We start from the raw sequence: 14,092 nt of genomic DNA, 5'->3' as shown, positions 1-14,092 counted from the left end.
GGACCAACAATTCTGTTTTGCAGCCGTTATAAAGGTCACAAATAGAAACCAAATGACATGAAATCTGCATGAAGTTAAAGTTTAGAACAGCGGGTAGAATGGGCCACTACTTTTGTGTGAAAAAAATACCAACATTTTCATTCTAACGAAATGCTGAAAATAACTTACAGGCGAACTCCAAAATACACATAAGGCGAACTTCTGGCTATTTTATGCTGATTTCGTTGACGAATATAGCCAAATATCGTAGACAAGCAAATCATATAAATGATTTTAATGTTTTTTTACTTCTTACAACATATTTTGAGGCGCTACGCACAAACATAATATATATTAATGTATTCATAGTATGAATAATATAAACTAATGTATGTGTATTATATAGCATTTTAAAGTTTAAAAATTGTTGGGTGCGCTTAAAAACCCACTACTAAAATCTTAATTATAAAAAAATCACTTTTCATATGACACAATGCCTTTACGAATATTCATTTTGACAAGAGACGTTGTCTAAGGCATAATTTCGAAAAATTTGTAAGAATATGAATACAGAAAGATATCTTCTTAATTTTATCATGGCCTTTTGCTATAAATTTAAATCTACCATTTACAATTGACACGTTTTATTATTATTTAAATACAAAGGGAATAAAATAAAAAAAAAATATAAAAAATGTGAAGTTCTTAATATAGTTGTATTGTAAATATTCCTATAAATGCGTTTACATATGTATATGGATTTGGATATGTACAAAATGATGATATTGGCTATTAAACAAATGACTATTTTTTGAGATAAAACAATAATTGTTTTCTTCAATATCACATCGTTTCGATTTGTTCCACAATCCAATCCATCCAATGTTGGGTGCTAATATAAATTCCTGGCACCTTGCCGCAGCCATGGCCATAGGAGACGACACCAATCAAGTAATAACGGGTAACACCCTTGTATAACTATAGGCGACAAGAAGAAGAAAATATGTTTACAATCAATCATTTCAAAAAATCTTAAACAAATACTTACTTCAGGTATCATCAGTGGACCACCAGAATCGCCTTGGCATGTGTCGGTTCCGCCCACCGTGTAACCTGCACAAATTATGGCATTGCCATAATCTTCATCGGGCACACTTGGCGCCAATCTTTTGTAGATCTGACGACAGACATCGTTCTCCAATACCGGCAACTGTGCCTCTTTCAATACCTGCGAAGAAGTTCCACTCTGTTCCGTATTACCCCAGCCGGCAACAAATGGCATACTATTGACATAGGATTTGGAACGTAGCTGTACGGAATTGGGCATACAAATGGGAGCGATAAGATCTAAAATAGGAAAAAATATATAAATTAGTATTTTTTGATATTTATTATTAATCTATAAATTTTTACGTCATAGCACGCGAAGAGAGTAGCAAACTTTGATCAGTTACGAAAGAAATGGTTCGAAAAGTAAAGAAGCGACTTGATGAAAACCCCCGTCCTAGGGATCGAAAAATGGCACATGAGCTGAACATTTCACAATATTTCAATTGGAAAATATTGAAAAATGAGGGTAAATCGGGATAAAGCCATTGAAATTCCAAAAAGTGCAGGAACTTACACCGCAACAGAAAGAAAATAGACTCAAAAGAGCGAAAGACTTGCTTCGCTTGGCCGAAAGTGGTGAACTGCCGTGTTTGGTTTTCTCCGATTAGAAAACATTCATTGTCCAGCAGTTTGTAAACAAACAACATGATCGTGTTTACTTGCCAAAGAGGTCAGCTAAAAATGTGCACTTTCAGTTGGCCACCAGGACTCAAGCGCCGGCCATGGTGATGGTGTGGGCCGCCATAACAGCCGATGGTCGCTCTCTGCTCGTATTAATTGACCGTGGCATCAGAATAAATGCCAAATATTATTGCGAAAATATTTTGGAGGGTGTATTAAAGCCAGCACCATCGCACTCAGCACGAGCCACCCAAGAATGATTACAAAATGAGGTACTTCGCTTCATTTCCAGCGCACAATGGCCATTAAAATCTCCGGATACCAATCTGTTGGACTATTGTGGCTGGAGTATTTTGGAAAACAAGGTTGGCACTAAAAAATATCAAAGTGTCGATCACCTCAAGCAAGCGCTTCACCGGAAATTTGCCAAAATACCGCAGAGCAAGATACGGGCAGCGTGTGATGGTTTCATTGGCCGTTTGAAGGCCATAATTCGTGCCAAAGGTGATCAAATCGAACAAATCTAAACTTGTTCTAAAAATTGATGCTATTTCCGACCTTTTCGCTTTCATTCAAAAAAAAAAAAAAAATAAATAAAAAAATGTAAAAATTATGGCGTTTGACTTTGTTGCAGTTTTTTTATCTCACCCTGTATATTCATTATCAGCATAAAATTCCAAGTGGATTTAACGATGTCAGTCTGTCCATCTGTCCGTTTGATGCAGAGGTTACAAATTTGGCAGAAGAATTTGGATTGTGTCTAGGATGGGTGGTATTGAAAATGAGTTATATTGGTCTACGTTTTGATATAGTCGCCGTATAACGGTACCTGCCAATATTCGGTATTTTTTTTGATGATTTTCGCCACATTTTTTCACGGATTTGTCTAAAAATTAGTATTTGTAGTTCGCAATGTATTTGTAGTTCGCAATGGATTGGCGGAACATAGTATATATGTATGTCCACGTATAGTCCCCATATAACGGCACTTCCCGATATTCGGTATTTTGTCACATTTTTTTTCACGGACTTGTCTAAAAATTGTTATTTGTAGTTCTTAATGGGTTCTAGCTCCTGTGGCGGAACATAGTTTACATAGGTCCACGTTTTCGTATATCCCCCACATAATGGTACCTCCAGATATTCGGTATTTTGATGATTTTTGCCACATTTTTCCACGGATTTTTCTAAAAATTTGTATTTGTAGTTCGTAATGGGTTATAGCTCCGGCGATAGAACTTTGAATATTTAGGTCCACGTTTTCCTATAGCGCACATACCCACCGATATTCGGTATTTCGATAATCCTAGTCACATTTACCCACGAAATTGTTTCAAATCAAGGTTTGGTAGATAAAAATCCTTGAAGTATAAAATTGTCTATAGAGGGTTCCCGTTTTGATATGGCCCTTAAACGACAGGCTCACATACATTATGGTTTTTTTGAAAAGTTTAACACCATTATCCAAACGGTCTTAGTGGTATATGAAGTTTAATACAATGTATATATGCAAAGGAAGGGGATGTTAGCTAGAATGCTTATATCTCAAGAATGGCTGGACCGATTTTGACAAATTTTTGTCAATTCAGAATAAAAGAATAAAATCTAAAAAAATCGCATAAAAAGATGCCAATAATGATGTTAGTACAGATTTTGTAGTATTTTGTGATTTTTATACCCTCCACCATACTATGGAGGGTATATTAACTTTGTCATTCCGTTTGTAACTCCTCGAAATACTCATATCAGACCCAACAAAGTATATATATTCTTGATCAGCGTAAAATTCTAAGTCGAATTAGCGATGTCCGTCTGTCTGTCTGTCTGTCCGTCTGTCTGTTGTAATCACGCTATCTTTCGAATGAATTGAGATAGATGACTAAAATTTTGCACACATGTTTATTTTTCCAGTAGGCAGGTTAAGTCCGTAAATGGGCCATGTAGGTCTACGTTTTCATATAGCCACCATATAACGGTACCTCCCGATATTCGGTATTTTGATCAGTTTAGCGACATTATTCACGGGAATTGTTTCAAATTTGGTATTTGAAGTTCAAAATGGATACTACACCCTAAGACAGAAAATTGTCTGTGCTGGTCCACGTCTTCATATAGCCCCCCCCCCCCCCCCATATAACGGTACCTCCCTATATTCGGTATTTTGATGATTTTAGCGACATTATTCATCGGAATTGTTTCAAAATTGGTATTTAAAGTTCGTAATGAGAACTACAGTCTGTGACAAAAAATTGTCTGTGCGGGTTCAGGTCTCCGTATAGGCCCCATATATCAGTACCTTCCTATATTCGGTATTTTGACGATTTTAGGTACAATACCCACCGAAATTGTTTGAGATGTGGTATTTGAAGTTCGTAATGGATGCTACAGCCTGTGACAGAAAATTGTCTATGTTGGTCCAGGTCTTCGCACAGCTCCAATTTAACGGCACCTCCTTATATACGATATTTTGATGATTTTAGCTACATTATTCACCGTTTATTGCAAGTTTCGAATTTGAATATGGTAATGGCTTATGACAAACAATGCCTATGTATGTCCACGTCGTATAGACCCCAAAATAACGGCTGTATTCGGTATTTTAAAATTTTAACAGAATTTTTTAAGGATTTTATTTTTTAAAAATTTCCAGATTCGTTGCAAATGGTGGAGGGTATTTAAAGTTCGGCCCGGCTGAACTTACTGCTTTTTAACTTGTTTTTATTTGTATACCCTCCACCATACTATGGAGGGTATATTAACTTTGTCATTCCGTTTGTAACTCCTCGAAATACTCATGTCAGACCCAAAAAAGTATATATATTCTTGATCAGCGTAAAATTTTAAGTCGATTTAGCGATGTCCGTCTGTCTGTCTGTCGGTCCGTCTGTCTGTCCGTCTGTCTGTCTGTTGTAATCACGCTATCTTTCGAATGAATTGTGATAGATGGCTAAAATTCACACATGTTTATTTTTCCAGTAGGCAGGTTAAGTTCGTAAATGGGCCATGTAGGTCCACGTTTTCATATAGCCCCCATATAACGGTACCTCCCTCTATTCGGTATTTTGATGATTTTAGCGACATTATTTACGGGAATTGTTTCAAATTTGGTATTTGAAGTTCAAAATGTATACTACACCCTAAGATGGAAAACTGTCTATGCAGGTCCACGTCTTCGTATAGCCCCCATATAACGGTACCTCCCGATATTCGGTATTTTGATGATTTTAGCAACATTATTCACGGGAATTGTTTCAAATTTGGTATTTGAAGTTCAAGGTGGATACTACACCCTAAGACAGAAAATTGTCTGTGCAGGTCCACGTCTTCATATAGCCCCCATATAACGGTACCTCCCTATATTCGGTATTTTGATGATTTTAGCGACATTATTCACCGGAATTGTTTCAAAATTGGTATTTGAAGTTCGTTATGGGAACTACAGTCTGTTACAGAAAATTGTCTGTGCGGGTCCAGGTCTTCGTATAGGCCCCATATATCAGTACCTCCATATATTCGGTATTTTGACGATTTTAGGTACAATACCCACCAAAATTGTTTGAGATGTGGTATTTGAAGTTCGTAATGGATGCTACAGCCTGGGACAGAAAATTGCCTATGCTGGTCCAGGTCTTCGCACAGCTCCAATTTAACGGCACCTCCTTATAATATCGTATATAAGGGTAAGGAATTGATGATTTTAGCTACATTATTCACCGTTTATTTCAAGTTTCGAATTTGAATATGGTAATGGCTTATGACAAACAATGCCTATGTATGTCCAAGTCGTATAGACCCCAATATAACGGCTATATTCGGTATTTTTAAAATTTTAACAAAATTTTTTAAGGATTTTATTTTTTAAAAATGTCCAAATTCGTTGCAAATGGTGGAGGGTATTAAAAGTTCGGCCCGGCCGAACTTACTGCTTTTTAACTTGTTTCCTATTATTTATGGCATGCGATTTTTATACCCTCCACCATACATAGTATGGAGGGTATATTAAGTTCGTCATTCCGTTTCTAACTCATCGAAATAATAATTTTAGACCCAACAAAGTATATATATTCTTGATCAGCGTAAAATTCTAAGACGATTTAGCCCTTTCCGTCCGTCCGTCCGTCTGCTGTAATCACGCTATAGTCAAAACGAATTAAGATAGGAAGCTAAAATTTTGCACAGATCTGTCTTTTGTGTGCAGGCAGGTCAAGTTCGAAGATGGGCTATATCGGCGATATCGTACAGCTCCCATATAACGGTACCCCCCGATATTGGGTATTTTGATGATTTTGGCCACATTTTTCAATGGAATTGTCTGAAATTCTACACAAGAAGTTGCTTGTGAGTACTTTATCCCCTGGAAGATAATTGCCTATATAGGTGCACGATATCGTATATCCCCAATAAAACGGTACCCCCCGATAGTTGGTATTTTGATGATTTTAGCTACATTTTTCAATGGAATTGTCTGAAATTCTACACAAGGAGTTCTGTGTGAGTACTTTACCCCCAGAAATAGATTTGTCTATATAGGTTCACAATATCATATAACCCCCCAATATATCGGCACTTCCGATATTCGGTATTTTTAAGATTTTAATAGAATTTTTAATGGATTTTAGTTTTTTGAAATTTTCCTAATTCGTTCAAATTGGTGGAAGGTATTAAAAATTCGGCCCGGCCGACCGAACTGTTTTTTTACTTGTTTTAATTTGACTTATAATATTGAAGTATACATTTTGTGATATTTTTTTACCTTACAACACAAGTTGGGGTTAGTATATACAGATTGCAGTTATTGTCCGATCCTCGCGAAAATTTTCACATGGGTGGCGTTAGGCTCAGAATGACTAGGCGTTTTGTTTTCAAAGATGTACGCAATATATTTTGGGGTTGAGATGGACCCACAACTAAAAATGTTCCTGATTTTTGAAGCCGTTATAAAGGTAACAAATATAAACTAAAGGACACAAAATCTCACATGAAGTTAGTGTTTAAAACAGCGGGTTGAATGGACCACTACTTTTGTGTGAAAAAATACCAACATTATTTACAGATAATATCCGAAATACACAAAAGGCGAACTTCAGGCTTTTTTATGCTGATTTCGTTGACGAATATATCCAAATATCGTTGAGAAGAAAATCATATATATGAGTCTAAATTTGGAGATACAGAGGGGCTTCTTGTTTTTGGAGATGATCGAAAAGTATTTAGGGGTTGAGGAGAAAACAGAAAACATTTCCAGATCACACAATTGAAGCCAATCGACACGTCTGTGAAGAGAGTTAAGGACAGGGAAGAAGTCTAGCATTTTGGATGACCATTGGATTATATTTTGCTGTAAAATGGACCACAACAACGAACAGCACGACGGAGAGCGTAAATATTGGGCAAATGGCCGTGGTCAAAATAAAAAGGCTAATATCTGGGCTGTACTCCGTGACATAATTTTAAAAGCGAAATCTTCAAAAAAAATGGATTTGGACATAAAGGGGCTTCTAACATATTGTAGTGTTGTAGGGTACCACATGGTCGGCCCCGCACGTCTATAGCCTTTGCTTACTTGTTTTTTATTTTAACTCAATGTAAATTCCAATAAACATTACTCCAACACTTAATACTACATACACATACACACATACATATCTACATACATACCTGAAAATTGTACAACTGTTTCCAATAGCAAGATCGCCAAATCTGATCTTCGGTTTTTACCAAATTGGGGATGCTTTGAATGCTAATTACACGCCATGGTCGTCATCGTCATCATTATCATCGATTAATTGGCGGTGAAAATAATGCAAATATAGAATAAAATAATAATTTAATTTTGTGCACAAAAAATGTATATCATTAAATTATTTAAAATGCACAAATGCGCACAACAACAACAATGCATACATTTACAATCTGTCCAGAATTGCAAACATTGTATTCAGATCACTGCAAGTCATTCAAAATAAATGATGAATGCAAAATTGCCTATGAGTGAAAATTTCGTCACTTGATGCGGACCTATTAAGACAAATCGATCTCTGGGTGTAAAGTACTCACAAGGAACTCCTTGTGTGGATTTTCTGATAATTCCATTGGAAAAAGTCAAACTACTGAATATCGGGGGGAACCGTTATATGGGGGATATACGATATTGCGGACCAATATAGACAATTCCCTTTCAGGGGGTAAAGTGCTCACAAAGAACTCCTTGAGTGGATTTTCAGACAATACGATTTGAAAATGTGGCTAAAATCATCAAAATACCGAATATCGGGGGTACCGTTATATGGGTGCTATACGATATCATTAAACTATATAAAGAATTCTCTGTCGGGGGGTAAAGAGCTCACAAAAAATCCCTTGTGTACAATTTACGTTGAAAAATGTGGCTAAAATCATCAAAATACCGTTATATGGGGGCTACACGATATCGTGGACCTATATAGATAATTCCCTGCCGAGGTATAAAGTACCCACAAGGAACTCCTTGTGTGGATTTTCAGACAATTCCGTTGAAAAATGTGGGTAAAGTTATCAAAATACCGAATATCGGGGGTACCGTTATATGGGGGATATCGTGGACCTATATAGACAATTCTCTCTCAGGGGGTAAAATATTCACAAGGAACTACTTGTGTTAATATTCAGACAATTCCATTGAAAAATGTGGCTAATATCTTCAAAATACCGAATATCGGAGGGTACCGTTATATGAGGGCTATACGACATCGTGGACCGATATAGCCCATCTTCGAACTTGACCTGCCGGCAGACAAGTCTGCTACTGACCAATATATCCCATCTTCACATCAGATTTTGCGTTAGTAAAAATATTGAAATGTGCACAAGCTGGGCAAAATTTTATGATTCTTTCTTGTTCTATAAAGTAAATTATTTTCGGGCCGAAGTTGCTTGACCGATCTTAGTTTTGATTATAATATTACAATGTACCAAGTTTGGACCAAATCGGATACTCCCTTCGAGAGTTATAGTGCGCACCAACCAGACAGACTGACGGACGGACGTACACCCCTAGATCGACTACAAATGTCATGAAACGGATTTAGTCCAAAGAGACCTAGGCTCAAAGACCGTTAGTTCGATAAGGCCAAACGTCCGTATCAAACGATATAAAGGGGCGAATATAGCCATATGTCTTAGGGTATAGAACCACTTTACAAAGTGAGATGAAAAAACTTCAACCAATTTCAGACTGCTGTCATTTCTAAGCCACTCGTCCGTTATTCGCGATGGAATTCAAGCGTGATAGTGTGATTTCTCTATATTTGGCTGGAAAACCACAAGTGGCTATCGTTAGAGCACTCCAGCATTTAACTGTGAATAAATCTTTTGTGTCCCGTACCATCGCTCGGAAGAAAACAGCAACATCTGCAGAAATAGTTCGAAAAGTAAAGAAGCGACTTGATCGAAACCCGCGTCGCAGTGTCCGAAAAATGGCTCGTGAGCTGAACATATCGCAATATTCCATTCGGCAAATATTGAAAAATGACGGTAAATCGGGGTAAAGCCATTAAAATTCCAAAAAGTGCAATAACTTACACCGCAACAGAAAGAAAATAGACTCAAAGAGCTAGAGTTGTTTCGCTTGGCCGAAAGTGGTGAACTGTCAAATTTGGTTTTCTCCGACGAGAAAACATTCGTTGTCCAGCAGTTTGTAAAAAACAAAATTATCGTGTTTACTTGCAAAGAGGTCAGCTGAAAATTTGCACCTTCGGATGGCCACCAGAAATCAAGCGCCGGCCATAGTGATGGTGTGGACCGCCATAACAGCCGACGGTTAGAATAAATGCCGAATATTATCGCGAACATATTCTGGAGGGTGTATTAATGTCTTTAAAGCCACCTAAACATTTTGACCGCAAACTTTGGACTTTCCAACAGGACTAACTATTTCGATTAGTTACAAACGGAATTACGAAGTTTATATACCCCCTATACTAGGTATGGTGGATGTTATAAAAATCGATAACAAATCCATGATCTGAAAATCCATTAGAAAAAGTCGACTTTGAGTTTTTACAACAAGCGAATGTCGACTTATACTCTGGGAATATTCAAAAAATATTCAAACGTCGATTGATCGAAAATCGACTTATGTATCCCCAGGCTCGTTGTTTTACAGGGACCTCGGTTCCTTATTTGGACCGTAGTCCAAGTATTGACTGTGAATTAGAGGTAGTCAAAAACTGTCGTGGTTGCTAGTTCCAACCTCCTTGTCAGTAGCGACGACCAAAAAAACTACAGTCGAAAATCCATACAGTAAGCGGCCGAACTTATGACTTGACTTGCTGGTAGAATACACACATGTGCAAAACGTTAGTCTTCCATCTCAATTGGTTCGCAAGACAGCGTGATTGCATCATACAGAGGGTTGAACAGACAGACAGACGGACATAGGCAAATTGACTTCGAATTTTACGCTGATCAAGAATATATCTACATAGTTGGGTCGAACATCAGTATTTCGAGGTGTTACAAACGGAATGGTAGTTGGCTGGAAATAGATTCATTTAAAATATTGTCTATCTGACGCAGAGTGAAAATTTTGCGCTATATCCCTGAGATGGCAGCGTTTGAGGAAATAAAAACGAAATTACTTAATAACTAATAGCCTTCTTTTTAAACTTACCTTTACGACTTTAACGTCCAAATATGTGGTTTCTGTGTCCGTAGACAAATCGAATTCGCCCAACCTTACAAAAGATCTAGAAGCAAGCGAAGAAAATAAAACAATTACAACTTTTTATACAAAAACAAAATAATAATAAATAAATAAAAGAAACTGGTATAGGAGCAGCCAAGCTGGGCCGAACTTTTTATACCCTCCACTATGCAGAAGCAACTTGAAAAATTAAAAAACAAATCCCTCGAAAAATACCGCTCAAATGAAAACTTTTATATTGGAGCTATACGAAGACATGGTGCTGTGTAAGTAATTTTTTGTGGTAGACTGTAGTAACGATTCCGAACGCAAAATACGAAATTTGACGCAATTTCGGTGTCGCGAAAATCCTGGAAATACCGAATATCTCGGGGTAGCGTAATATGGGTGCTACAACGCTACCCCTATCTCACCTATAAACATGTTGAGATGAAAAAACTGCAAACTATTTTAGACTGCTGTCATTTCTAAGCCACTCGTCCGACAGCTGTTAAAATTATTCCAGTGACAGCTTATTATATTGTTTACAAGCGTACAAGAGCATTTTGGTGAGGATTTTCCAGAAAAAAACTTATTCGTGATGGAAATCAAGCGTGATAGTGTGATTTCTTTAATATTTAGCTGGAAAACCACAAGTGGCTACCGTTATCGTGAATAAATCTTTTGTGTCTCGTACCATCGCTCGTTACCGTGATACTGGTACCATAGCCCGACGTCAAGGAAGTGGACGGAAAAAAACAGCAACATCAGCAGAAATGGTTCGAAAAGTAAAGAAGCGACTTGATCGAAACTCGCGTCGCAGTGCCCGAAAAATGGCTCGTGAGCAATATTCCATTCGGCAAATATTGAGAAATGAGCTCGGTGTAAAGCCATTGAAATTCCAAAAAGTGCAAGAACTTCCACCACAACAGAAAGAAAAAAGACTCAAAGGAGCTAAAGAGTTGCTTAACTTGGCCGAAAGTGGTGAACAGCCGAAATTGGTTTTCTCCGATGAGAAAAAATTCTTTGTTTAGCATTTTGTAAACAAACACATTCGGTTGGCCACCAGAACTCAAGCGCCGGCCATTGTAATGGTGTGGGCCGCCATAACAGCCGATGGTCGCTCTCCGCTCGTGCTAATCGACCGTGGCATCAGAATAAATGCCGAATATTATGGCGAAAATATTCTGGAGGGTATATAAAAGCCTCAGGCACGCAAACATTTTGGCCGCAGACCTTGGACTCAGCACTCGCCATCCCAAAATGGTTACAAAATGAGGTTCCACGCTTCATTTTCAGCGCACAATGGCCACCAAAATCTCCGGATACAAAGTGTCGATCACCTCAAGCAAGCGCTTTGCCGGGAATGGGCCAAAATACCGCAGAGCAACATTCGGGCAGCGTGTGACGGTTTCATTCGTGTCAAAGGTATTCTAAAATTTGATGCTATTTCCGACATTTTTGCTCTCATTCAAAAAATTTAAAAAAAAGATGTAAAAATTATAGCGCTTGACTTTGTTGCAGATTTTTTTTTATCTCACCCTGTACACAATCCTCTTCCAGGGGATAAAGTACCCAGATAGAACTCCTTTTGTTGATTTTCAGACTATTCCATTGAAAATGTGGCAAAAATCTTCAAAATACCTAATGTCGGGCGACGCCATTGTATGGGGGCTATACGATATCGTGGACCTATATAGAAAATTATCTTTCAGGGGGTAAAGTACTCACAGAGAACTCCTTATGTAGAATTTCAGACAGTGCAATGAAAAATGTGACTGAAATTATCAAAATACCGAATGTCAGGAGGTAGTGTTATATGGGGGCTATACGATATCGTGGACCTATTTAGACAGGGGGTTAGATACTCAGAAGGAACTTCTTGTGTGGATTTGAAGCCAATTCCATTGAAAAATGTCGCTAAAATCATAAAAATATCAAATATCGCCGGGCACCATTGTATGGGGGCTACACGATATCGTGGATCTATATTCGGGGTTAAACTACTCACAGAAAACTTCTTGCGTAGAATTTCAGACAATTCCTTTAAAAAATTATATAGCTTATCTTCGAACTTGACCTGCTTGCAGACAAAATACAGATCGGTACAAAATTTTAGCTTTCAATCTTTATTCGTTTTGACTCTAGCGTGATTACAACAACGGACGGACGGACGGACCGGTCTAAATCGTCTTAGAAGTGTACGCTGATCTAGAATATATATACTTTGTTGGGTCTAAAATTATTATTTCGCTGAGTTACAAACGGAGTGACGAACTTAATATACCCTCCATACTATGTATGGTGGAGGGTATAAAAACGACGTAATATGACATAAGAGATTTTTTTCCTGGAATTTTTACTATCACACCAATATGCATTTTCTTTTTGCGTAATCGAAACAAATAAATTTAATCAGCGTTTGCTCTCCTCCCTTTTGATACTCACAAATCATGCCGTATGCAGTGGGCCGCCGTTATCACATGTCGATTAGAGATTAAAGTTCCACCACATTTAAACGGTCGGGTACTGTAGGGATCATAGCCGATTAGGGCCATCCATGGCCAGGCACCGATTTGACTTTCATCGCCGCCCACAATTTTCGGTGCCGTCTGATTGACTAGACCACAGCCATCGGCTTCGCTGGGTAGTGAATGTGAATTGGAATTGGCCATTTGACGACGATTCAAATTCTTGCTGTTTGTTGTTGTAGCCTCCGAATCATTGTCGGTAGGGCAGCAGACCATGGTACTTTCATTGCCGCAACGATCATGAGATGTTCTTAGATTTGCTTTGATTTCTTCATTATTTGGATCTCTTTGCAATTGTTGTAAAAGCCGGGGGCACTCTCTCAAAGCTAAAAAGGAAGAAAAAATGAAGGAAGCAGGGTAAATAATTGGAAATGTGTTATAAAAAGCTAAACCGTATTTATACTCTAAGCCAATGGCGGTATATTTATTATATATGGACTTGCGTTATGATTATTCAAAATGTTGACCCATTACTTACACTTTTCATACCCTACACCACACTGTGGTCAGGCTTTTATGTCTTTGTGTTATAGGGAAGGAATAGTTCGACAGTTCCTTCTGAGGATTTGCATTCTGAGTCGATTTATGTATGTCCGTCCGTCCGTTTGTCAGTCTATGTTCTTTTTTTTTTGTAAAGTACACGTCGCATTTATTTTGGTCCAAGGACGAACCCTATTGAAAATGAGATAATCGGTCAAAATTTAGATATGGCTCTCATATATATATTTGCCCGATTTGCCTTTTATTGTGCCCCAAATGTGTAATATTAGCCAAAATAAAATGGAATTTTGCGCACATAACCAAATTGAACCTAGACACAAGTATGCCGAATTTGGTGGAAATCGGTTCAGATATAGCTATTCCTCCTATAAATATTCTTCATTCGATTTTTTAAATCTATCCTCCACAGCCCTAACAAGCAAACCCGTAACAACAATATTCGGAGAAATTTTTCAAATACATTTCAGAAATATTTTTGCCAGATTTTACCGAGATCGGTTCAGATTTGAATATAGCTCCAATACAGGGAGATGTGGAAAAACTGCAACCATCTTCAGACTGTTGTCATTTCTAAGCCACTCGTCCGACAGCCGTTAAAATTATTACAGTGACAGCTTAATAAATTGTTTACGAGTGTACAAAAGTATTTTGGTGAGAATTTTCCAGAAAAAAGTTATTCGTGATTGAA

At 37.7% G+C, this 14,092-nt stretch overlaps 1 protein-coding gene across 1 annotated transcript in view; it reads right to left on the bottom strand.

Moving 5' to 3' along the window:
• Positions 1 to 606: 606 nt before the first annotated feature.
• The window catches only part of LOC101892880 (uncharacterized), a 45,515-nt gene continuing 32,029 nt past the window's right edge, over positions 607 to 14,092 (bottom strand). The window contains exons 10-14 of the mRNA XM_059131638.1: positions 12,821 to 13,229; positions 10,361 to 10,436; positions 7,369 to 7,450; positions 1,028 to 1,326; positions 607 to 957 (exon numbers count right to left, since the gene is read on the bottom strand). Coding sequence (XP_058987621.1) covers positions 823 to 957; positions 1,028 to 1,326; positions 7,369 to 7,450; positions 10,361 to 10,436; positions 12,821 to 13,229 — 1,001 coding nt within the window. The 3' untranslated portion in view covers positions 607 to 822. The remainder of the gene's footprint in view (positions 958 to 1,027; positions 1,327 to 7,368; positions 7,451 to 10,360; positions 10,437 to 12,820; positions 13,230 to 14,092) is intronic.

The sequence above is a fragment of the Musca domestica genome, unplaced genomic scaffold, assembly GCF_030504385.1.
Source record: "Musca domestica strain aabys unplaced genomic scaffold, Musca_domestica.polishedcontigs.V.1.1 9, whole genome shotgun sequence".
Classification (NCBI taxonomy): domain Eukaryota; kingdom Metazoa; phylum Arthropoda; class Insecta; order Diptera; family Muscidae; genus Musca; species Musca domestica.
The sequence above is the reverse complement of the archived record's forward strand: the minus strand, read 5'-3'. Positions and strand labels throughout refer to the sequence as shown.